We start from the raw sequence: 27,035 nt of genomic DNA, 5'->3' as shown, positions 1-27,035 counted from the left end.
ATGCAGCTTATCCTGCGCGTTTTCATTTCCGAACCCCTGGTCTCCCCAGGAAAGGGCTTCTCTGCTGCTACCATCTGTCTTACCTTCACAGCTTCTACCCCCCCCCCACTGTCCTCTGGAACTACTTCTCCCCACCCTCAGTCACTGCAGGCTCTGACATTCCACCAGGATGGTGGTAAAAATATTAACAGTATCTTCCTAAAACTTGGTTTTTCCTTAATCTCTCCACAAGGCACCTCAAACATCTGCTTCCCCAATCTAAAGTCACCTTCTTGCTCTAAAATGCAACAAGTATCACAACACCTCAGCATTTGCAGACTATATATCTGATAAGGGGTTAATATCCTGAATATGCATGGAACTTAAACAACAGCAAAAAAACCCCAAAAAACAAAAAACCGAAAACACAAAAAATCCCAAATAGCTTGATTGAGAAATGGGCAAAAGACTTTAAACAGACATTTTTTAAAAGAAGACATTCAAATGGCCAACAAGTAAATGAAAAATGCTCAACATCACTAATCATTGGGGAAACATAAATCAAAACCAGAATGAGATACTGCCTCACTCCAGTTGGGATGCTTATTATCAAAAAGACAAAAGAAAACAAGTGCTGGTGAGGATGTGGAGAAAAGAGAACCCTTGTATACTGTTGGTGGGATTCTACATTAGTACAGCCACTATGGAAAACAATATAGAGGTTCCTCAAAGAATTAAAAACAGAACTGCCATGTGACCCAGCAATCCACTACTGGGTTTATGAGGGTACTTCAAAAAGTTCATGAAAAGATTTGTACTATCTTTCAATTCTATTTTTCCATGAACTTTTTGAAGTGCCTTCATATACCATGTTCTCTTTATCCATTCATTTGTTTTTGGACACTTGGGTTGATTACATATATTGGCTATTGTAAACAGTGCTGCAATAAACATGGGAGTGCAGACATCCCTTCAACATACTGGTTTTATTTCCCTTGGATATATAGAGGTACTTCACAAAGTTCATGAGAAAATAGAATTGAAAGATAATACACATTTTCCCACAAATTTTAAAGTAACCCCATATTTACACAATGGAATACTATTCAGCCATTAAAAAAAGAATGAAATCCTGTCATTTGTAACAACATGGATGGACCTGGAGGACACTGTGTTAAGTGAAATAAGCCAGGAACAGAAAGACAAATACGGCGTGGTCTCACTTGTATGTAGAATCTAAAAAAAAGAGAGACAGAGAGAGAGGGAAAGGGACTAGATATCACAGAAGCAGAGACTTGCGGAGGGGTGGGGGCTTAGGGGACAAGGAAAGGTTGGTCAAGGGGTACAATATGAGGAGTAAGTTCTGGTGTTCTGCTGCACACGGGGTTATGATGGTGAATGGTAAGGTTTTGTGTCTCACTAAACAGCTAGAAGAGAGGCTTTTTCATGTCCTTATCCTAAAGAAAAGATAAATACATGAGGCAATGGATATGCTAAATACTCTGATTAGATCATTATACAATATGTGTGTGTTGAAACACCAAATCTTACCCCATAAGTATGGATAATTACAATGTGTCAATTTTTTAAAGAAATTTAATTAAAAAAAACAAAAACATAAAACCCCACCTTGGCAGCCTCCACACCACTATGTGGCCCAAGGTGGGATGGTGTCTGTCCACAGTGAGGGCCCTCACGGAAAGGCTGGCCCAGCCCAGGACTTCTAGTTCTGGTTTTCTTGGCTCACTTTGAGGAGATTCCCCACGGAAAATTATCAAACTTCAGAAGACAATGTTGCTTGGTAGAGCCTGGTTGGCCCTGCTATAGAGCTGAGCGTACCGCAGCAAACTTTCCCCAAGTGATGCTCCTTGGTGGTTCTCCCTCCAACATGGGTGATGACTGGTACAATCTCACCAAGTAACTACACAAAACATCCATTCTAAAATGACTTCTACAGATGGGAGAAAGAAAAATATAGAACACTGCCTCAGGAGGCAGCTGGTCTACACACGGCTCAACCTCAGAATTCCTTCTGTCCCACCTGTCCTGGTCACTCGCTCGGCCCTGTCTGAAACCAAGTGAAGATGGTGCCGGCTTTCCAATAAATTATGAATCAATGTCATGATGGAATTGCCTGTCTCCTACTGAATTCTTATAAAAATGTTTAACTTCTGACCTTTTTAAAAATCAGGATTACAAGAACTGGAAGTGTGTCCATCTCAGTGACTCTATCTTACTATAAGGCAGAGATGCCGGGCACAGGGTCTTTTCAACATTGTGAGCCTCCCAGATAGCAAAAAAGACAGAGACCAACAGCTGGAAGGCACTCTTACTGCAGCCACCAGCTCCCTGTCTGCTTCACAAGACCTTCTCCTGCCTGCACTTTGTCTGAGAGTCTGAGCCCACGCCCCAGCATCGCCACCACCAAGGGCAGGACACCAGAGTGCCCACACGTCTCACATGGACCTCACCCGCCACCCTGAGCCCATGTTTGTAACTGTTCACTGGACACCTTCCCTAGATACACCACAAGCATAAAGCTGACCCCTGGTGAACTGAACCTGAGGCTCTCCCAGTGGGCAGGTGGTCTTCCTCTGGCCCCGCCACAGTGAGAAAAGACATATCCCCCACCCACGTCAGCACCAGGGAAGCAGCCTCGGCCCTGCTTCTCCCTCACCTGACTTTGCACCATGGACCACAGTCCCGTCGATTCTACCCACAACTCTCAAAAAGGTCACTCTGGCCTCCACCCCTCAGCTCAGGGCCCAGTTTCCCATGCATATTTGGGCACCCTCTGCACTGCCCCCTGGGGTCCCGGCCCCTCCTGCTCACCCCCTGCCGCTGCCCAGCGATGCTCTGTGAGCAGGGAGCATGGGCAGAGGCTGGGGGAAGGGGCCTAGTGCTCGGTGGGTAGAGAAGCTCAGTTTCACAGGACCGAAGTTCTGCTGACGGCTGCACAGCAGTGTGAACGTGCTTAATGCCCTCGGGGCACACACTTAAAAATGGTCAAGATGGCAAATTTTATGTTATGTATTCTTTACCACAATTAAAAATCAAAAATAGACTAAAAGACATGATGCTGACGATGGCCCCTCCAGCTCATAATCCTGCAGCAATCCCCCCTGGCCCACCCTGGCTAAGATAGGCTACAGAAGGCTGTGAAAAGCACACGATGGACGAGGACGGGGGGCCCTTCCTGACTCTGCCTGCGGCACCTCCTGAAGTGCACAGTGCTCCCCACTTCTGTGTCCACCTGCACCAGCGGCTTGGCAAGGACCTCCAGCTGTCTCCGCGCTGCGATGGATGTCGCTCTGGCCACAGCCCGTCACCATGGAGGTGAACCCCGTCTTAGGCTCAGAGAAGCATCCTGGCAATGACGACACGTGCCCTTGGATTGGGAACGCTACTGGCTTCTCCCGGGACGGCAGGGCGAGGGCTTCTGCTGGGGAGGCTGAGCGGGAGACTGAGAAGCACGCCCGCCAGGAACGGGAAACACACACAGAAAAGGAGGCGATTTCTTCAGAGGTCGTGCGTGTCGTCGCGGGGGTCGGGAGCGGGGCCGCGGGCGCGGCTCGGCGCGGGGTGGGGGGCGCGGGCTGGCGCGGGGGCCTTCTTCCCTGGCGGGTCTGAAAGGAGCCTGTGATCCAGCGACAGCACGGCAGCGGGGGTGGGGACAGCGGCGGCGACAAGTGGGGCCGGGCGGAGGGAGGGTGGACAGCACGTGACCTCTCCCTGTGCTGTCAGTCCTCTCCTGCCGCGCTCCACGGAGAGCCAAAGGCACCCTCTGAAGGGAAGCGCTCGCGCACACGCTCCAACGCACGCACGCACGTACACACGCACGCACGCACACACTCACGCGCGCACACACGCACGCACACACGTGCTCTACAAGCCGCAAGCCCATAATGCAAATATTGAAGTCGCCTCCAACACGAGGGCAAATGGTCTCAGGTCAGACGCGAGGGCGAGTCAGGAGGGCGCAGGTACAGGGGAGGGGCTGGGCGTGAGCAGGGACAGAGCTGTTGGCTCAGCTGTGCTCCCCGTGCACACATCCCGCTCTGCCAGTGGGCACCTCCTTCTCAGGCAGGCTTGTCCACAGAGCAGAGCCCTGATGGGTGTCGGTGACCCCATGCATTCCACTCCGTTGGACCATGACGCTCCCCGACCTGAAAGGAATGGAAGAAGCCTTTGCAAAGTGTGGCCAAACCCGCAGAAGAAACTCAGCTCTGATGGATTGCCGACACAGGTTCTAAGTAACAAGGGGACTGCCATCCATGGCAACTTCCAGACCACCCTCAACCAACACTCCCAGCCACCACACCGTCATCCCTAAGCTCCTTGAGGTGGGGAATCTGAAGTCACACACAAGACATTTGAGAGGAAGAATGTCTAAGGCACAGAGAAGGGCTGTGGCCACCTACTCTGGAGCCAAGAGCATCCTGTTGGGCCTTCCGCTCACAAGCCAGGGCTAGGATGCCAGGAAATCCACCCCCACCCTGCAGCAGGTGCCTAGGGAACACTAGATGTTGCAACATGCTGGCTGGCAGCTCCTTTGTGCATAGGTGGGGACAGCAATCTTTTGCAACTGCTGACTACCCGTGTTTGCCATGGCCTCTTGGCGGCATGCAGAGGCCTCTCTTTCCTTCACCCTATTTCCTGTCCAGGCAAAGATCACTGAGGCCACAGGAGCAGCTGGCAGCTGAGTGCTGAGCCTCTCCTGTCCAGCCTGGAGGGCTCCCCAGAATCCCTGTGGTGCCTCAGATATTATAAATGGTTCTTGACTGTTTAGGGACTGCCTGTTGCACTTGTTCCAGATGCTCCCCCCACCCCACCCCCCGAGGTCAGTGGAATGATCAAAAGGTGGGTGGTTCCAGCACAGAAGAAAGAGGGGATAAAATTCCCAAGACAGTTAACTTGGGTTAGTTGATTTGTTTTAGCTAGCATTGGTTTTGGTTAAGAATAATTTATAAATTAATAGAGACTTACTGTAACTGTGCTGTTTGATTAAATAAGTAAAAGTGAGCAATACTGGGAGGGCTGAGTCGGTATGAGGAAGAGAAGTGTCATTACTCAACAGTTACTGACCGTCCTACCAGTCAGAGGACTGGGCCAGGTGTGACAGAGGAGGTGGAGCAGGCATCGTCTTGCCCGTTAGGTGGTTTAAAACTGAGGAGAACGTGATAAAAGTCTTGTCCAAGAACTTGAGAGGTGTTTTCTGAACAATTTGATTTAGTTTTGTTTAAACTAACTTAGAAGTAAAAATACTGGTTAGACATTGGGAGCTTTCAAACAAGAGGCTTACATCTTCCACTAAAGCCATGAAGTGACTGTCTAATAACTGGCTTATGGTTTCCAAGAGTCCTTTTTGTGGACATGTATATGTCACAGAAGCAAAGACGTGACAGGCTGCATGGGACTTAACATTTTATTTCTTTCAACAGGGTCCCTCTTGATGCTAATGTCACTTGTGTTCAAATAGTAACTAAATCTGACTGGCTCTCTTCTACGTTCTGTGGGCCTAAGTTGCCTTATTTTATAACCACTCTTCACTCTTTACATGGAGCTGTGTAAATGGTAGTCCAAGTCACCCCTCTTCTCAGCATATAAAATCAACAACTCCCTGAGCAAATCTGTTGCCTCCACACTCTCAAGTGCTCTTGCTCAGAAAGTGCTCTTTCCCTGGTCGCTCATGCCCGGAATGCTGCCCGAGGCCCATGAGGTTGCTGCTCCCCTCTCTGACCCATCCTCACCACACACACGGCCTGCACCTTACCCTGCCAAAGCAGTGTTTCCACCAGCCACCTCGAGTCCTCAGAGGAACGCTCACAATTCTCCAGGACCCACCTATCACCGAGCCTCCCAACGTTCGCCTGTTCCCCACAAACGTGTGCTCTTCCAGCAAGCTGGTCTCCTCCGAGTCTGCATGCCCGAGCCTGTTCGTGGCTTGGGGTCTTTGCTTACACCCTTCTGCAGCCTCAAACATTCTCCTCCCCTTATCAGCCCCACCACATCCTAGCCAGGCTGGTCCCAGCTTCTCTGTGTCACTTCCCCCAACCTTAACTTCTGATGTTCTGGTGGTGCCAAGGGTATGGCCACCATTATATACTGTCGCCTTCATTACAGCTTGAGATACGTTATATATCCCAGATTAACAGACTGTCCTGGTTCTCCAAGGTCATGCTGAGCTCACAGTCAGAACACCTGTTCCCTGAGTGATCCCTGCATCTCCTCTCTGGATCCCCTTTCCTCACATTAATCCATTAACCTCGAAAAGATTCCTGGAGTGCATGATGCCAGTTTGTATCTCATTGTCTAGTACGTCCCACAATGCACTCCCAGTGGCTGAGTTTGCCCAGTTAATCATAGTGGGCGAGGGAGAGGGAACAATAAGTAAGAGGGGGCTTTAAAGTCAGACGCCTGAATCAGAATCTCGGGAGTGGGACCCAGATCTGCATTTTGCAAAATTGATCTCAATCCCACTCTGAATTGTGTTAATAAACTACACAGTACAAGTGACATATCTACAAAATCCTATTCAATATATATATTTTTCATGTAGCACTTTTAGTTGGTAGTGAAATTATTTAGTAGTCAGCCTCCTCAGTTACATGGTGACTTGAGGGCAATAGCCTCAAAGCATTCTTAATTCTATCCCATTACGCATTAGATACACAGATAAAACTCAAGGAATAAAATTCTTTTTAAAATGATGGTGTTGCACAACTCTCTGAATCTACTGAAAACCACAAAGTTGAAAAATTGGTGAATTGTGTGGTATATGAATTATATCTCAATGAAGCAGCTCAAAATCCTAGTGGATTAGTCACAATTTATTGCCCCCCAAATCCAAATGAGACAGCACCAGTTCTGCAGTTTCACCATACTCACAGGATGAGCCACAAGGCACTGCCTCATGTGTGCCAGGCCAGCGAACAACTTGGAAGGCATGAGGCAGGAGGTGGAGCTTGCCAAGACCACCGTGTCGTCAACGATGTGATCTAACTGAGCGAAAATCTTCTTCTTCAGTTGCAGGTTTTCTGGAACACATTCCTGAAAAGGACACATTTAGATCATTACTGATGACACTGCACTCAGTCAGGCCTCAAGCAAAGTGTTTCATGTTGGATTCATTTTTGAAATGAACCAGTTTGAAAATGATGACATTCAGGACACGCTACCCCAAAATATAACACTTTTTCCAATCATACTTCAGCAGACTGTCCACTCTTCAGCAAACCTAAGCATAAAAATACACACATTTCCCTACTTCTTTGAGTCTTCATTTCTGAATTTCCCATGTCACATAAAACTTATATTAAATAAATTTGTATGCTTTTCCCTTATTAATGTCTTTTTGTTACAGGTGCCTCAGCCATGAACCTTCTGATGGGTAAGGAAAAGATATTACTTCTTCTGCCCTATAAAAACCACCAGCAAAACTTAAGAATAAAAAAAGGCTGCTGAAAAGTATAATAAGTCTTGACAACTCTGGAAAGTGGGTGATGAATATATGCGAGTTTGCTGTACTGTCTAGTTTTGTATAGGCCTGAAAATTCTCATAATAAAAAAGTCCACCAACTACGTGGGGGTGGATTCGAAACAGAACACACAATAGCACCTCAGGCAAACTGCTAAAAACACCAACAGTTGTCACCACTTATTCTCCCTGTCTGTTCTGACCATCGGATCAACTGATCTTCAAGGAAAAATCTTATCCTCATGAAATGAACAAACATGTTACAGCCATAATTCCCAAAAGGCTTCTTGAGAATCCGTTTCTAATTAGGAGTCCTTTTGAAAAAGACCTTTGTTTCTGAAAATCTAAAATTACTTTAATAGGGGAAGGGGAGGGGGATAGAGAAGCTAATTGGGATTAAGTACTGCAGATAACTCTGATGTTCTAATTACAAAGCTGGGGTGGGAGTGAGATGACACCGCAGACACCCAGTGCCACCCACAGGTGAAGCGTGTTCTTGGGAACAGGAGGGAGGATGGAGTTGGCCCTGCCCTGAAAGGAAGCAGAAAAGGAGGTGGAGGCATGAGCTGCTCCAACACTTTGGAAATATTGGAGCTGTCCTTCCCCTCCTGTCACCTGCACCTCTGGGGGTCACACCAAACTCACTCCTACCCAAGGTGAGTTCGGTCGCCTGGGGGCCACAGGTGCTGCAGGAGCCAGTGTGATTTCCAGCATTCCCTTTGACTTTAGGATACTGATTCTCAGCGTGGTCCAACGACAAGGCCCCCAACCCAGACTTACTGAATCAGAGTCTCTGGAGGTGGGGTCCAGGCATCGGCATTTTTAACAAGCATCCAGATGAGTCCTGTTCTGACTAAAGTTTAGGAACCACTGTTCTAAGGTGTGTATACAGAGTGTGGGCCCTCGATACTCTCAGTGTGCTGTGCACCACATGTGTCCTCAGGGTTCCCTCCCCCAGCTACTCGGCACAACCAGGTATGCCCTGATGGGAAGTGAGAAGTATACGAGCATTTTGGTCATTTCATGGTCTCCAACTGTTGTGAGGTTGTCACCCAGGAGAGGAACCAAACACTTAAGTAAGAATTTTAACAGAGTCTTTATTAGCCAGGTATTCTGGTAAGAAAGCAGCCCCGAGCCTAAGTTTGAGGGGTCTTTTAAAGGCAGAAAGTCACGTAATCACACAGCAAAAGTCACACCCCTCCTGGCAAGAGGTGTTTCTCAAGGCCTAAAGCAAGCTGGTTACAGAAGCCAAGATAAGGAAATTAATCAGTCAAGAACAGCAAGAACTTCCCCGTGGCAGTCTCCTCCCTGGTCGCCTGGCTCCATCTTGATATAGTTCTTGCTTCAATCGGCCAGAAACAGCAGAGGCGGGAAATTTTAATTTTTTTTCCCATCTTTCATATCCAGGTACAGGGTGTCTTATTTGTCTAACAAGAACTTCTGCTAAGGGTGTTGGGGGCTTTTCAATGAGAACAGAATGGCATAAGTTAAGTCCCTTTACCCTGTCACACAACCACTGGGCCAATTTTACTGAAATGTTAATTACATTCACATATTATATAAGGTAGTGAAAATAGTATAAAACACCAGAAAAAACAAGAAATTCGCAAAAATGGAAATTCAATGCTGAAGTATTACTACAAACCATATCAGAATCACCCCTTAAAAATAAAATATTTTCAAGTTTGATTTAGTAATATCTAATAGTAAATAATAACAATATCTAATATATCAAAATCAGCTGTGTAAATAGTATGACATGAATTTCACTTCTATATCATCTACAAGATTTTAAAAATTTTATTCTAAGGGTAGGAGTCAATATTGTTTGTCTATTCTTTTTAAAAATATAGTCAAACCATATGAAATTTTATTAAGAACAAAAGGTCATATAAGTACCACATCTCAAAGAGAAAAAAAACGGAGTCATTTAAGAACTGTAAAGCCCATTGTGTTAAACCCCTTATCAAGAGGGGAAAAAAGAGCTACAGTAGCGGGCTCCTTGTATTGAGTCACTCCTGGATCAGTTAAGGCTGAAAGTTGGGTTCAGTTTAAATGCAGCCTTGTAGCAAAGCCAGAGACTAAGAATGATGCAGATCCTGTTTAAGCTAATGAAAGAGTCGTCATGAATAGCCTCATTGTAAGCCTGTCATGCTGATTCTCCCCAGAAATTCTACACCTTCTTCAGATCCTTTGATTATCAAAGAGGCAAGAAAACGTGAACCAGAGGAAACTCAAACCCGATACAATTATGTAAGGGCTTTTAATGGCACATTTGCTTGTTGCTGCTGCTGCTGCTGCTGTTTTTAAAAGTAACCCAACTGTGCTGGATGTGCTGGGCCAGAGTTACAAGGCCTCTGTCCACGTCACACCTGCGTTCATTTCCATGCTGCTCACTCTGATGCGCAATCAGGAGTTTCATTGCTTGCGGTTGGTGACAAAGCTCAGAGAAGCAGCCCTGAGGGGCTGGGAGGGAAGCTGGGGAGAGCATCAGCCCAGGCGACAGCTGAGAGCCCCGCAGCCTTGCTCTCCCACCAGAGCAACGGGGGCCTGGCCAGGTCCACCCCTACGTGGTCGCAACCCAACTCTGTCTTTTAGGAGCCACCAAATGTGAAGTGTACACAAAATCCTATCACTCCAGAAGGCAGGCAGTCAGCTTGACCAAGCACTGCCTTTGCTCGTTTGGGCTTTGCTTGTTTGGGGGTGGGAGGGCAACACAACACGGAACAGATAATTTCCCCATGCACAATCACCATCACGGGCGTGCCCGGAGTCTGACAAACAAGACAAAACAAGAATCTGGGGAGAAATAAAGCGCAAAGACAATTCCCAGTCTCCACAACTACCAGTGGCAAATCACAAAGAGCTCGGGCAGTGTCAGTAGCTCAAAGGTGAAGTTACCACTGTCCCCTTCCTTTCCCTTTTGCAGGAAAGAAACTGAACAGTAGTGTTACATGTATAACTTTTAATTCCCTCTAACATTTTTTAAAAGCAAATCATTTATAAACTTTAGTGTTCTATTATTAGTAAAAGTTACCTATATAGTTAATTCAACTCATTAGAACTATCCTAATTGGATTCTAGATCAGCTTACTGGGTAATTCCCAGGGCAAGGGAGTGCTGAATAAGCACTCACTCCTGAAGTTTATCCACTTGCTATGCAACATACATGTTCCAAAATATGTATTTTTCATGGTGAAAATAAACTTTTGTTGAGGTGGGGGGGTTTTTTGTTTGTTTTTTGTTTGTTTGTTTAATCAATCCAGGCATTTTAAAGAGCCATCCTGTTGCTAGAAAATCTATATTTGCTAGTCAAAAATATCTGGAGGCAATCTTCAGTGTGCTTTCCAGAAAGAAAAACCAAATTAGAAGACTTCAGTACTTAAGTTGTTTTATATGCAAAGAAGTTCAATTAGCCTATTTTATGGGGGGAAGACATGGCAAGAAGAGAAAGATGAGCTGGAATCCTACCGCGATCATGGCGGGAGATTCGCCCTCGGGTTGAAGCTGGAAGCGATCCACTTTACTAAATCTGGTGGCCTTGTTCAATCTCCTGCTTCACCCTAATTAACACCAGCTTCTCTGAACTCTTCCTCCCAAGAGCACAGTCTTTAAAATCTATCAGATTAACAGATTGCTGTGACCAGACTTCAAGAGATGGAAACCATAATTATAAAAAATAAACTAACGTAAACTAAACTAAAAAGAATGCTCTTGCTCTAGAAGGAATAGTACAATGTGTTAAGAAAAAAAGAGAGGGAAACATACCTCAGTTTTCAACACCACAGGCAACAAACTGCACTATGCCCTCACCAGAGCTCATTTATTTCCTTAAAAATCAAAATAAAGGTTTTTCTTTAAAAAGTATATACTACAATTCTTTAAATAGAGCTCTACAATAATCTAGAACAAATTATACTTAACCAAGTGAGACCTTTCCAAAGTAAAAATCAGTGTGCAGTGTATTTAGAAATGTAACTTCCTGGGGCTTAGGTGTTCCGGTTACAAGGATTATGGCTGTTTGCTTTAAAGAACAGGCCTTTCTCAGGGTAACCACAGAGAACCTAGAGGAGGCTACCTTGGCACATGGATCAGCTGCTGTCCTGATATATGTGTCTAATCCCATTCTCATTCCAATGACTTTTTAATGTACCTTTTATGAAATCACTTATTTAGAATTGGGTTAAAATGCTTGACACACAAAAAAAATTTTAAATATTTCATTTGGGCCTGCAATTATCATATAGTTTTATTGCATTCCTAATATTTCCCATGAGGAAGAAGTGAGACTTTTAAATTTTTTTTTTTTTTTTTAAACAAAGTGCTAGGAATAGCATGAAACACAAAATTGGAGAAAGGAATTTTTAAGAAGAAAAATGGAAAATAAATAAGTTGATGTAAAGGACATCAGTAACTCACAATAGCCAGTAATCACTAAGATCAGTTATTATCAGTGAGAAATATCTTTAAATTCCGTTGACAATGAAGACTTTGAAAGAACTATGCAAGCTATTCAAGTTATCTTTTCATGTAACTTTTTTTCTGTCTCTAGATTGCAAACATGTGTAATGCACTTCCACCAATGATCTTTCTGTTTATAATGCAGCAATTTTCAAAGTGGCAGACAGCAAGGGGAGAGAGTCTGCTTGTGAGGTTTTGAGGTGGGGAACGTGGAAATTAAAATACTCTTCTTGTTGAGAATAACTTATCTAAATGTTTTCAGCAAAACACCTTCTTACTGCTTTGAGTAAAACAACAATTTACATTTGATATATTTTGTTAGGATGACAGCCACAGTTTATGAACACGTTCCAATTTTTGAAAGCTCATGTTGGTTTTACATATAAAACTAGTTTCACTTGCAACCACAATATTTGGCTAAAAAACAATTGTACAGTGTTTTCAACAGAAATAGCATCTTCAAGTCAATAGCTATCTGTATCCTGAGTCCATCTGTGCACAGAAGAAACCAGGGAGTAAACCCATCTATGCCTACAGCTGCAAAAGCACAACACAACTTTAAAAAGTTTGTGTTAGGTATTCTTTTTTTAATTAGTTAACTTTTTAACTTGACAAATAAAAATTGCATATATTTATGGTGTACAACATGATGTTTTTATATACTTTGTGGAATGGCTAGCTTATAAACATAGCTATCACACCTCACATATTTTTTGTGATAAGAACACTTAAAATCTACTCTCTCAGCAAGTATATGATACATTGTTAACTCTAGTCACAGTGCTGTGAAACAGATGTCCTGATCTTACTCCTCCTGTCTAACTGAAATTTTGTATTTCAGCCTTTAGCAACTTTCTCCCCAACCCCCACCCCTGATAACCGCCATTTAGATTCCACTTATAAGTGAGATCATGCAGTATTTGTCTTTCTGGGCCTGGTTTATTTCAATTAGCATAACGTCCTCCAGGTTCATCTATGTTGTCACAAATGACAAGATTTCCTTCTTTTTTAAGGCTGGGTAGTAGTCCATTTTACGTATGTACCACATTTCTTTTAATCCATTTATCCAATGAAACACACTTAGATTGACTGCACGTCTTGTCTATTGTGAATAAAGCTGCAATGAATGTGAGAGTAGATATCTCTTCAATATATTTCCTTTCCCTTGGATATTTACCCTGAAGTGGAATTGCTAGATGATCAGTAGTTCTATCTTTAATTTTTTGAGGATCTTCTATATTCTTTTCCATAATGGCTGTACTAATTTACACTCCCACCATCAGTGTACAAGGATTCCCTTTTCTCCACATCCTCTCCAACGCTTATCTGTGTTAGGTATTCTACAAGGCACTTTTTCTCATCTTAAAGTGATATACTCTCTCCAGCTGCTGCGACAAGAAGTTTGTGATAGATCTTGGATGGGACTGGTGCCATCTTCGACGTGACCAGAGCCATTTTACACATACTCAGCACAAAATGGCCGCCAGCCTTTCCCTTACGAGAATCCTCGTGGTTTCTGAGAAACAGAAACTCCTCCACAGCAGCACCAAACCGCTCCCTGATTGCGTCAGCCTTCCTCACAGCCTGTATGAGCCCTCCCACCCCGATGCCTGGCGCTGCTCTCCACTTTGAGTGCAGCCCAGCAGATTCTTTTCCTTTAATAAAGCTTGATCGGTACCCGGCATTTCAGCTCACTTTCTTTCATTTTGGTGCCAAAACCTGGGAAGGGTCCTGGCGGGGACCTTCCAACGATCCCCTCTTGGGGTTGATTGGCCTCCTGGCTGCCCTTCCTGGACCTGCCGAACTGGGCACCTCCGGGAGTCTCTCCTTTTGCCGTTTCAGACCACCACCTCCACCATCGGTGAGTCAGTGGGTCTCTCCTACTTCTACAGGTTCCCCCAACTACTGCTACTACTACTACACTCTCTACAACTACTGTCTACTTCCTGAAGACCAGGTGCCTGGCCGAGGGAACCCCTCTCGTGCCCCCCAGCTATTGGAGGATGCTCCTCTAGCCAGTCGGTGGCTTCTCTCTGGAAAAGAAGGTGCACACCAACGAGGATGCTCCTTGGTGTTACCCTTCTTCTACTGGGATGGATCACCTCCTTTCTCATTCTCTAAATGGGATCCTCACAATCCAAACCTCCACACTCTATGCCCTTGGGCTGTCTCCTGACCAATTTAAACCTAAACATCTCATTTTCTACAACCGCTTGGCCTCCAGGGAGACATTAATCCTAAACATCTCATTTTCTCCATGCTCTACACCTCTGGGCTGTCTCCTGGCCAACCTCTTGGCCTCCAAGGAAACATTAAACCCAAATGCCTCATTTTCCACCGCAATCAGGTTTGGCCTAAATACAAACTAGACAATGGATCCCAGTGGCCAGAAAATGGCACTTTCGATTTGGATACTCTCAGAGACCTAGACAACTTCTGTCACTGAAGCAGCAAAGCCAGAGAGGTTCCCTATGTTCAAATCTTCTTCTGTCTCTGATCACGTTCTTCTCTCTGTCAAGACTGTCCTACATCTCGAATTCTCCTAGTTCATGCCCGACCTCCCCTTCCAGACTCAGATCAATCATTTGATCTGTCAGACCACTCTGCTCCGTGACCACCTCCTTATGCTCCAGATCCTCCACCAGTCCCTCTCTTCGTCCTCAGCCACCCAACCCCTCTCCTTCTTCTTCTTCACCAGGTGACAACCCCGCCTCAGCTCCAGCTTCTTTATACCCCCTCTGTGAAGTGGCAGGGACAGGGGGAATTATCTGGGTCCATATCATCTTTTCTCTTTCCAATCTTTCCCAAATAAAAAAACAACTGGGATCTTTTCCAGTCCAACCTGGACACATATCTCAAGGAATTCAGATATCTCACCCAGTCTTATGATCTTACCTGGCATGATATTTTTATGATTCTCACTACTACTTTGCCCCGCCGAGGACAGGGAGCAGGTCTGGATAATGGCCCAACAACAGGCAGATAAGGTACATGCCCAAAATAATAGGTAGCCTGAAGGAGCCGTCGCTGTCCCTCGCACTGACCCAAATTGGGATTACCAGGCCAGCCACGGGGACCAGGATCTCTGGAATAATATGATCACACACCTACTTCATGGCCTCCAAAAGGCTACTCACAAGTCAGTCAATTATGATAAGCTTAGAGAGATCACACAGAGATCCACCGAAAATCCCAGCGAGTTCCTAACCTGACTCTCTGAGGCTTTACATAAATACACATGTATAGACCCAAACTCCCCTGCAGGCATGGCCCTCTTACACTCTCATTTCATTACCCAATCAGCCCCTGATATTAAAAAAAAACTAAAAAAACTTGAGGAGGGTCCAAATACAACCCAACGAGACCTCCTCAACTCAGCTTTCAACGTTTTTAACAACAGGGAGGAGGAGAAGAAGGATCGATACAAAAGAGATCAGGCCAAATGCCAACTCCTGGCTAATGCCATCCGAGGCTCACATATCCCTAAGCCAGTTGCCCCCAGGGGCAAGCCACCCAGGAACTGCTTCAAATGCGGTCAACCGGGCCACTGAGCACAGGCTTGTTGGGCCTGTTCTGACCCCAGGCCCCCTCCTGGGCCCTGGGCTCACTGCAAACAGCCAGGTCACTGAGGGGCTGACTGTTCCACTTGCCAGAGAGGGAGTGGCCCAGTCCCCAAACCACAGCCTTTGGCTTCATGGCCATCCTTATAGAACTTCTTGGATTCACCCAAGAGGAGGACTGATGATGCCCAGGGCCTAAGGCCCCCATGGAGATCATCATGCATGAGCCCAGGATAACTCTCCTTGTAGCAGGTAAGCCGATCTCTTTTGTCATTGATACAGGGGCCACTTACTCTACCCTTCCTAAATATGCAGGACCAACAACTCCATCCTCTATCACAATAATAGGGGTCACGGGATCAGAATACCACCCACGGATCACTCAACCCCTTTCCTGCACTCTACGTCACATCCAATTTACATACAAATTTTTAATAATGCCTCAATGCTCAGTCCCCCTTACTGGGATGGAACATTCTTTCCAAATTCAAGGCTACTCTTACCCTAAACACTTTAACTCCAGCTACAATACTCCTGTTACATGCTGCCCCAGACCTGGCCCCTGAGGCTTCCACCTTCCCCTCCCCTCGGACAAGGTTAATACCTAGTATGGGAAGCTTCTTCTCCCTCCATTGCTACACACCATTCCCCTATCCTTGTTAAATTGTGGAACCCCTTTGTTCCCTAATGTCCCACAATACCCCATCACTAACAAACACCTAATAGGCTTAAAACCCATCTTTCTTCTACACAAACTCCTTTCTTCTCATCTCTCATGGCCTACCCACTCACCTTTCAATACACCCGTCCTTCCAGTTATAAAGCCTAACAGCTCATATGATTTAGTTCAAAACCTCGGGGCCATTAATGTGGCCATTTTACCCATAACTCCAATTGTTTCTAACCCCTATACTCTTCTATCCATAATCCCAACAACAACCTGTTTCTTCTCTGTACTTGACCTCAGAGATGCCTTTTTTTCTATCCCCTTATACCCTTCCTGTCAAAACCTGTTCGCCTTCACTTGGACTGATCCTGATACGTGTTGTTCCCAACAACTTACTTGGACAGTTTGGCCCCAGGACAGCCCCCATTTTTTTGGCCAGGCTTTAGCTCAAGACTTATCTGAACTTCCCCCAACTTCTAGCACTTTAATACAAATACGTGGATGACGATCTCCTTTGTAGTCCCTCCTATGAGGATTCACAGGCTCACACTGTTGCTCTCCTTAATTTCCTGGTCTCCAGGGGATATTGAGTGTCCCCCTACAAGGCCAAAATTTCTCCTCCTTCAGTCACTTATTTGGGAGTCCACCTCACCCCCAACACCAGTGGATTGCAAGAATTTAAATTTCTGAACTCCCTACTCCTACCACAAAGGGTGAAATCCTTTCTTTCTTGGGGCTTGCAGGGTATCTTCGCCTGTGGATCCCTAACTCTGCCGTGCTAGCAAAGCCACTTTGTGGGGCATCCAAAGGGAATCCTGCCATTCCTTTGGATCCAATAAGCCCGTTCATTCTTCTTTTCAGCGATTAAAAACTGCTCTTCTCACAGCCCCAGCCCTTTCTCTCCCAAATTTATCTCGTCCTTTTGTTTTATACGTCACCAAGACCCAAGGACTGGAAGAGTCCGGGGTCCTGGAACAAGAGGCAGGAGATATTTTCTCCCCGGTTGCAGGGGAGAAACAACTAAACAACTAGACACCACAGCCTGGAGATGGGCCCCCTGTTTACAGGCCTTGGCGGCAGCTGCCCTTTTAACACAAGATAGCTCTAAACTAACTTTTGGACAACAAACAGTCATTTGTTCCCCCCATCATCTTCAAGACATTCTCAGCTATAAGGCCATGTCAATTCTCTCCCCTTCCCGCCTAAAACTTATCCACCTTACATTCATTGAAAATTCCCAGTTCTCCTTTAAACCTTGCCCTCCCTTAAATCCAGCCACTCTTATCCCATAACACTCAGAACCCTTAGAACACAATTGCACGGAGGCTTTAGACCCCTTTCTCAATCCCTTTCCACACATCTCCCTGCATCCCATTATGTGGTTCATAGATGGGAGTGCCACCTCCATGCCCACCCCCAGGAGGGTTATGCCATAGTAAATCTAACACAAACTATTGAGGCTGCCCCCCTTCCCCCTAACAGCACTTCCCTCCCAACAGGCAGAACTTACTGCCCTCACCTGTGCTCTCACTCTAGCAAGTAACAAACGAGTCAATATGTACACTGACTCTAAGCATGCTCACCACACCCTACACTCCTGCACGGCCATATGGAAGGAGAGAGGATACGTGACCACCCAGGCAGGGCCCATAAAAAACGGACACCTTATCAAGATGCTTCTCAAGGCGCACAACTCCCAAAGGAGGTTGGGTTATACACTGCAGAGGACACCAAACCTCCAACGACCCCAAAGCCCATGGAAACAAACTGGCGGATCTAACTGCAAAACAGGCTGCTCAATCACCAGGCCCCCACTCTTCCTCTCCTGCTCAGGTCCTTCTCATGGCCCCTACACCCTTACCCCAATACACACCCCAAGAAATACAACACCTCCAACTGTTGGGATCACAGAGAAGGGACAACTGGTGTATTCTTTCTGGTCGCTATTTCCTCCCTACCACACAAGCTGAGCAAATCCTTTTAGATTTCCATAATTGGGTTCATATAGGCAATGAACACCTACTATGTGTTCTTCAGCCCTTATATTACTCTCCAAACATGGCCAAGTTACTTAAACAAATCACTCAAAATTGTCCTTTGTACTCGTTCCTCCAATCAAGGTGGCCTACAAGTTCGGTCCTTTCCCACCCACCAGGCCAGAGGACACACTCCTGGCCAGGATTGGCAAATTGACTTTACTCATATGCCTCCCCACGAAAGGACACGCTACCTTCTAACCTTAGTAGATACCTTTTCAGGTTGGAGTGAGGCTTTTCCCTGCACTTCAGAGGATGCTACAGCAGTAACGCATGCTCTCACCTCAAAAGTCATCCCTCATTTTGGCCTTGCCCACCAGCCTCCAGTCTGCTAACAGCCTGGCACTCATTTCCCAGATTACACAACTCACAGCACCGGCATTACATATCAAATGGGACTTTTATATATACCATATCGGCCTTAGTCATCAGGCAAAGCAGAAAAAGCCAATCACCTCATAAAAACACCTCACCAAGCTGTCCATGGAACTTCACCTCCCTTGGACTCAACTTCTCCCTCTAGCACTCACTTGCCTGCAAGCTGCCCCCAACAAACCCACAGGCCTCAGCCCCTTCAAACTTATGTATGTCAGACCCTTCACTCTCACACCTCTCCCTTCCAGCCTATCACCTTTAGGCCAGTATCTCCCTACTCCTTTGCTCATTAGGGATCTTCTTTGGTTATAGGCCAACCTTCTATTACCTCATCCTTTCCCCACCACCTCAGACTTTAAACTGAGCCCGGGACAGCAAGTGTACATTAAAACCTGAATCCCAAAGCCCCTCTCGCCACATTGGGAAGGGCCTTATACAGAACTTCTTGCCACCCCCAAGGCAGTAACAATACTAGGATAGGTCCCTTGGTATCACTTATCCTTGGTAAAATTAGCACCTGAGACTTTACCCAAAAATCTGTTAACATCAAGCCAGAGGGGTCCTTCTGCTCAACCCCCAACCCGACATCTCCCTACACTTTGTCCATTTTAGGACCCACAAAACTGAAAATCTCCAGGACCTCTGTTCTTCCCCCAATCCCAGAAGGATGATCTTTCCCCTGGTGATTATCCCTTCACTCTTGCAGGCCTGGCTTCATGTCCTTCACACAGGAGCTGCTCTAAGACTGGTCCTGACCTGCCACCTCCAGTGTTGAAGGCATCCATAAGTGGGTGACTGAATTAGCCTGGCAGGGCGCCTTCTGCAATTACACCCCCGACGAGGTCACCCTCTACTCCTTTTTCCTACTATGCACCCCCTCAACCTCTCAGCCCCTGAACACTTGCCTTTTCTCCTCCTCTTGCTTCTTTTCCTAACAGAGACGTATGCCACACCCTGTTCACAATGCATAACCAAGGTCTTGGTGGGTGGAAGAACACTTTCCAACCCCCCAGGTCTGCTACCCAGAATCCTCAGGGGAACCCTACAGGACAATTCACAATTCACATCTCTGACGTCCCCACAGCACGTTCCCACAACATGCTATGATCAGACAACAGCCACATCATGTTCTTACAGGGGTAAAAACTACTGGGTAGCTCTTTCCAAAGGGGACTCTGCTGGAGTCCAGTGCCCCCCTGACAAGAACATTTCTGCTTCACCCAAACCACTCACCTAGGCTCTAGTGATGGGGGGACTTGAGGACAAAACACGTCGGACCCCTGACCATGATGGGACTTGTCCTTCTTGGTCCCTGCCTCTTTCGATGTTTCTCTAATCTTACAGTAACATATGCAAGACTTCATCAACTGAAAGGTCACCGAATTGTTCCTGGGAGGGGGATATCAGCCCCTGAGAACCGTTGACCCTTCCCCAGAAGAATACAGCCTCCCCACATGAAACCAATACCCCGCCACCTAAATGTTTTATTTTCTTCATATCTTTGCCCATGTCCAGCAGGAAGTAGCTTCAGAAGAATGAGACCTTCGCCCCTTTTCCCTTCTCCCTATACTTAAAAGGCAGGAATGATGGATCTTGGACATGACCTGCACCATCTTGGACGTGACAGGCGCCATTTTACACACACTGAGCACAAAATGGCCGCCAGCCTTTCCCTTATGAGAAACCTCGTGGTTTCTGAGAAATAGAAACTCCTTCACACCAGCACCAAACCCCTCCCTGATTGCATCAGCCTTCCTCACAGCCTGTATGAGCCCTCCCACCCTGACGCCGGCTGCTGCTCTCCATTTTGAGTGCAGCCTGGAAGATTCTTTTCCTTTAATAAAGCTTAATCAGTACCTGGCATTTTGGCTCACTTTCTTTCAGTTCACAATAAAGAAAAATATTTTAAGAATAGAGGTTTTCAAGATTAACTAGGCTTACAAACTTCAGGTAGAAATTTTAGAGATTTTTTAAGAAAAAAATTAGGCTATTTCTGTCACTTTTAAAATACAATTATTTTTTTGAACATGGTTTTTTTTTTAAGCTTTGACAATCAAATGTTGTTTTCTCTTTTCCTGATTCCTTTCTTATCCATTTAATCTCTCTTCCTTATCTATTCCATTGAAGAGAAACAAAATCTTTCTTTTTTTAAAAAGAGATTTATAATTCTATCTGTAATAATATACATTTCATTTTATTTTAAATTTGTTTTCTTTTTAAAAATGGAATCAAGGGCCAGATCTGTGGCTCACTCAGGAGAGTGCGGCGCTGGGAGCGCCAAGGCCACAGATTCAGATCCTATATAGGGATGGCCGGTTCAGACAACACCTTGCTGGGGGTTGCGATCCCCTTACCAGTCAAAAAAAAAAAAAAAGGAATCAAATTGCTTTTTCTTTAGTAGTCGTTATTTGATCTTTTCTGTGGGTCAAGAGTTGCTACTACAAACTCTTGTGGTAATCCAGCCCTCAGTGTCTAATCTAATCTGGTCTGTGGCAAGATAAGATGAGTTTATACCCATGGGTCATATGTGAATTATTGAAGCTATTATTATTGCCCCTTTCTGATCTACAAAACATTCAGAAACCATTGACCCTAGGTCCTTAAATGTGAGGAATTTCCACCCCAAAACCATGAAGTTTCCTGCGAAGTATCAGGGTCAGGGGAAGTTATGGTAGGATCACCACTTCCATGATCTGCATTACAAGGCCACACAAAACTGGGACATTCAGGATTCTATGGCACAGCTCTGTTTAACAGCTGCCCTGATATTCTTACCTCCCATCAGGAACGATAATAGATGAATTTAGAAAAAGATATAAATAAATGTGATAAGGTATGTTTGTTTATTGGTTTGTGTGTTTGTTTATTGAAAACTGACCTCTGGCCTACAATAGAGTTCAATTAAAAATAGCCCCTCACCAGATTTTCCCAATAGATACCACAACCAGCAGTTAAAAAAGATAAGGCACATGACCCTGAAAACAAAGGCAGACAGGCAACTTCATGCTAAACTTTAAAAAGAGACAGTATATGTGCTCATAAAAATGTTTCCCATAAAACTTCTGGTTCTGGCAATGTGATGAACTAGAAAACCTAAAAATCCTCCCTCTGCAAATACTGGATAATTCTATACAACACAAATCATTCTTTTAAATGAATAGCTGAGCTCTCAGGAAAGTAAGGAAAATCACCAGGTGGAATAAGCAAGAAAACTGAAAGCAACCAGCATTTCAGCTGATGCTGAGGCCATCTGGGGTGGGGAGTAGATTTCAGTGGTCTGGGGTGAGGGTTCAAATGCCCTCAGGAACAGCTGAAACCACAGGCACATGATTTAAAGAGCTGGAATCAAGACCCCTAGGATAAAAGCGAAGACCCTCAAAAGGCTATATTTTCAGTGAACTAATAACCCAGTTTAAACAAAAAGAATCCCACCTGCTGAGAGCAAAGATGGGGAAGCTTGTCTAGATCTGGACCCCAACTCAGAAGGTCATAGGGCAGAAGGAGGGACCAATTAACAAGTGAATTCACATTCATAAGCCTAAATTTCACCCAGGTTTGGGGATCAAAATTACCCTACACCTGTGGTCTAAACATTCCCAACCTAACAAAGAATCATAAAAATTTCTCCCAGGCCAGCAATAAGCCTGGTAGAAGCAAACTAAAAAAAAAAAGAAAAGAAAAAATTCTGGAGGGATACCTGCTGAAGGAGGTCACACCTTTCCTCATATTCACAAAGTAAGAGCCCCGCTGAAGAAATCTCACAACCCCAAATTATAAATACATGAAGCCATCTAAACAGAACAAAGACCAGGATCAGATAACAAAGAACTTGGGCCGAGCCTGTGGCGCACTCGGGAGGGTGCTGCGCTGGGAGCGCGGCGACGCTCCCAGCGGCCGCGGGTTCGGATCCTATATAGGAATGGCCGGTACACTCACTGGCTGAGTGCCGGTCACGAAAAAGAAAAAAAAGAAAAAAAAGAAAAAAAAAAAAAGATAACAAAGAACTTCACATAACTAAAATAAAAGAGGGTCTAATAGAATAAGAAAAGCATAAGAAAGGAATCAAACCCAGAAAGACTAGGCATATTTGAAAAAGCACTACTTAGAACATCTAGAAATTAAAATAAAGTCACTGAAATTAAAAAAAAAAAAGGAGTAATGGGTTAAAAGCAGTCTAACACAGCTGACAAGTGAACTAGTAAACTAGAACATAGTCAAGGAAATTACCCAGAATGCTATATAAAGACAAAATCTATAAAGCAAATGTTGACATCAAGAAGGAGATTCAGACATACCCGCCATTGTAGTGTAACATTTTAACACCCTCAATCAATTATTGATAGATAGTGCAAGCATACAAAAATTGAGATAGAACATGGAAGAAATGAAAAGCAATAAATTTGCTCTACCAGACATATAAAGAACCACACACCAATCTACTGAAAAATACACTTTTCAAGTACACATGGAATATTTATAAAAAGTGCCTATGCTATATCATAACGCAGTCTGTAATAATTTCAAAGGATTCATATTATAAGTACAAATCATGTTCTCTAACTACAGTGCAATTAAGACAGAATTTAATAAACAAAAAATTACCCCATATACTTGAAAATTTAAAAATAAACTTCTAAACAGCTCATGGATCAAATTAAATTCTAATGGAAATTTAAATATACTTCTAACTGAACAGTAATAAAAATATTCCATATCAAAATGTGTGGGGTTCAAGTAAAACATTTCTTAAAGAGAAATTTTTACTTCGAATGTTTTCTTTAAGAAAGCTTAAGATATTAACAAGGCAAGTATCCGATTTAAAAAGTCAGAATTAGAACAGAATAAATCCAAAGAAAATAAAGACAATAATAAAGATAAGAGCAGAAATCAATAAGACAGACTATTGGTCAAATACAGGGGTCAATACCAAAATTAGGTCTTTAAAAAGACTAACAAGATTGGCAAACCTCTAAAAAAGAGTATTCTATCCAGCCATTAAGAATTGGGGTTCCCCAAAGCTCATTTCCAGGCCCATTCTCTTCCCACCTTGTGTACTCTCTCCCAGGAAATCTCAACTAAGCCCAAACTGAAATCACTGCCCTACCTATACACTCATGACTCACGCATTTATTCCCCTACCTCAGACCATCTTCATGTAGATGCTTGTAGCACTAGGCCTAATGCTGGCATCCTGCTGACGTCGCCAATTGTTGAGCGCTTTTACCTGCCCGTAATCCTGCCAACTGGGCCAACTGTTGAGCTAGGGCTGGGTCTGGAGCTCACAGACCCCTCAAGCCCATTCACAGACTGGGTCACAAACCCTTCACATGCCAGGCTGGGTCCCCAGACCTCTCACACACAGGTCTATGAGCTAGGTAACCAGCCAAAAGGTCCTTGGAGCCACAGGTTTGAGAGCATGGTCATGCCGGAGCGGCATCCACCTGAGGCAGTTGCCAGCCAAGGTGGCAGCACCGTGCATGTGCGCCAACTCCACCCACACACAACCTATTCACAAAGAATGTGCTGCACCACTCCCAACCTGCCCTAAGGCGAGGGTCCTGACTATTCTATTTTCCCAGCAATGCTTCATAGGCACCTCAAATTTACCTAATCTGGTCACCACTTCTAATGCCAGCTGGTATATAAATTTGCCAATATAGAAAGCAGAACTTTAAATACTCTATTAATTTAATGATCTATAGGAAAGTAACACCATAATTCCAGTTCCCCACCTGCAAAATTACTAGGCCTACTCTAGTAAGCTTTACTATTTTCTAAAATTTTTCTACATTAAATTTATGTGATAAATTTTATAATCAGCGGCAATAATTTTTAGTACTTTAATGCTAGGCAACATTCTTATTGATTATCTACCATATACTTAAAAATGTTGTAAGGCCATTATCCGTCCCCACAAAAAGAGTATGACCACATCTAGGGTGTACTGGGGAATAAAAAAAGCTGGTACAAACTCCAAGATTGGGGGAGGGTGAGAAGTTTTATATTTCTATATTTATAAAGGTTACGTCTCACATACGGGAAAAAATTAAAATATTAGCAGAATACCTATCTTTTGAACTGACATTTAGAAAATGGTTATATTCATACAAACATCAGTACTTTAAAACGGAATTCAAAAATGTAAGCTCCATGAGAAAAAACATGCACTGATTATACAGAAGGAATATACAAACGTCTCCAAAAGGTCTCATTTACTAATATACCCCAGGGCCTAGCATGTGCACAGCAGCAAATATACAACAAAGTACTTGTAGACAGAGTTCCACTTTTCACAATGGTAAGCTAGGTTGTTTAGGACAAATCCTTTTGCTGAGAACAACTAAAAAAGCTGGAAAAAAAAAAAAGTAAAAAAATAATCTGAAGACACTGAAAAGCATCCAAAGCAGTGAAGAACTGCAGAACCAAGACGTAGGCAGTAGGAAAACCCAGGGATATGAACCTCACAAGTGGTCCACTGTTCCCTTCAAGGCAACCACTTATTCAAAAAGCCAGACAAATGGATGAAATGATAAGTGGAGCTTCCAACGTGCTCAGAGTTCTGGGCGAACTTTTGGCATTCAGGTTCCTGGTAACTGCTCCAATCTTCTGACTGGGACCTTCAAGAGCTATACCCTAGCAGTAATGGTAACAAAAAACAGACCACTCCTCACAAGGCCTGAAACCCAGCATCAAATTATCTCAAACCACGATTAAATTAGGGAGACATGCTCCTAGCCTACCTCTAGTAAAGTTTCTCTGGAGAAAGATAACATCAACCAGAGCCTTAGTTTTTTGTAAGCAATGTCTCAGACACAAACAAAGAAACAAAATAAATATTAGGGAAGACTTGAGTGAAAACCAAGAGAGAAAACAGACTTTTGAAACAGAACCATAGGACATTCAGGTAACGGTGTTATCAGATATGAACTCTGAAATAACTATAATTAATATGCTTAAGGGACTAAAAGATATTGAACAAGTTCAGCATATAAGAAAACTATGAGAAGAATCAAAGGGAAATTTAACTAAAAAACACAAAGGACGAATTTAAGAGGAGATTAGAGTTGGCTGAAGAAATAATACACTGGAAGATACATCAGGATGAAGTATCCATACTGAAGCATGAAGAGACAAACGAATGGGAAATACAGAAAAGAGCATAAGCAACACAGAAATGTTGAAAAGTTCTAACCATGTAAGCAAGTGCCATCCCAGAAGCATGGGGAGGGAAAGAGAGAGAGAGAACGAATGAGTGAATACATGGATGCAACGAAAGCAATGAAGAGAAAATTAATTTCTAAAACTGATCAAAGAAATTATTACAGAACAATTATGACAACATGGGCATCCAGAGAATGAGATGCCGTCACCCTGAAAGCAAGCATGCCAGTCCAGCATTTAATAGAATGCAAAGGTGCACAAGATGCAGAGCTACGTGAACAAGGAATACAACAGTTCTCCTCGGAACTTCATCAAATGTACATAAAATGTTGGAAGGAAACACACAAAGTAGTAACAGGGACTTCATCTCTGGGCAATAGTCATACTAATAATTTTATTTATTCTTTTCTGAATTTTCCAATTTTCTACAATTACCATGAATTACTTGTATAATTAGAAGAATGCTGATTTTATAAAGCAGGATATGACTTTGTATTACACTAAGATTAAAATTATATTAAAATAAATATTTGGAAAAAACTATACAAAAAATATGATCAAGACAATGATCTTAGAATGATGAGATTAAAAGTGACCGTTTCCCCTCTATTTTTCAAGTGACTTTTTCCTCTCCATTTTTCTCTATTTTTTATCTTAACCCTAAGGGCAATGTTTCAAGGACAGTGTCAAAAATTATGAAGCGTCTGAGATTTTACCCTACTTGCTAGCTAACCAGTTAGCCCTCCACAGCTTCACAGATGTGGGTCAAAGGACTATTTTACACACAGGATATCAAGTAGCCTGAGTTTCCAATTCATATTAGTCTCCCTTACCCCCAAGTCCCATGGGGGTAGTCCAGAGATGCCTGGGTGGATTCTGGGTTTGTGTAACAGCTAAGGAACTCTGAGCTTAGGGAACACTAATGCTTCACAATTGACTACAAGCAAACCCACCTGCCCTTTGCCCTACAGGGAGACACTATCTCTATCTCCCAAGGCTGTTAGTTACATAAAAACCCTTGAAAAGACCATCTAACAAAAGGGCAGTTGGTGCCGCTGCTCCCAGGAGTGCAGAAACACAAGACCCACGGAAAACTGTCCCCAGCAGCCAGGCCTCCATGTAACCAAGAGAGAGTGTTCTCTAGTCTCTTTTTCCTGTGTGCACTGAGAAGAAAAAAAGACAATGAATCTCACAATATATGATAAAGAGTCTTGGCCCAAGGATAAATTTAAGAAGAAACTAAAATTCTGCATCAGTCTAAGAAAGGAAAGAGTTCCTTTCCCACTGAAGTTGGAAGGGTTTCTCCAGCACCAACTATC

General features: G+C 44.1%; 1 protein-coding gene across 1 annotated transcript in view; it reads right to left on the bottom strand.

Moving 5' to 3' along the window:
• The window catches only part of CRYL1 (crystallin lambda 1), a 150,341-nt gene that overhangs the window by 30,763 nt on the left and 92,543 nt on the right, over positions 1-27,035 (bottom strand). The window contains exon 4 of the mRNA XM_063102914.1: positions 6,868-7,029. Coding sequence (XP_062958984.1) covers positions 6,868-7,029 — 162 coding nt within the window. The remainder of the gene's footprint in view (positions 1-6,867; positions 7,030-27,035) is intronic.

The sequence above is a fragment of the Cynocephalus volans genome, chromosome 7 (genome assembly GCF_027409185.1).
Source record: "Cynocephalus volans isolate mCynVol1 chromosome 7, mCynVol1.pri, whole genome shotgun sequence".
Classification (NCBI taxonomy): Eukaryota; Metazoa; Chordata; class Mammalia; order Dermoptera; family Cynocephalidae; genus Cynocephalus; species Cynocephalus volans.
The sequence above is the reverse complement of the archived record's forward strand: the minus strand, read 5'-3'. Positions and strand labels throughout refer to the sequence as shown.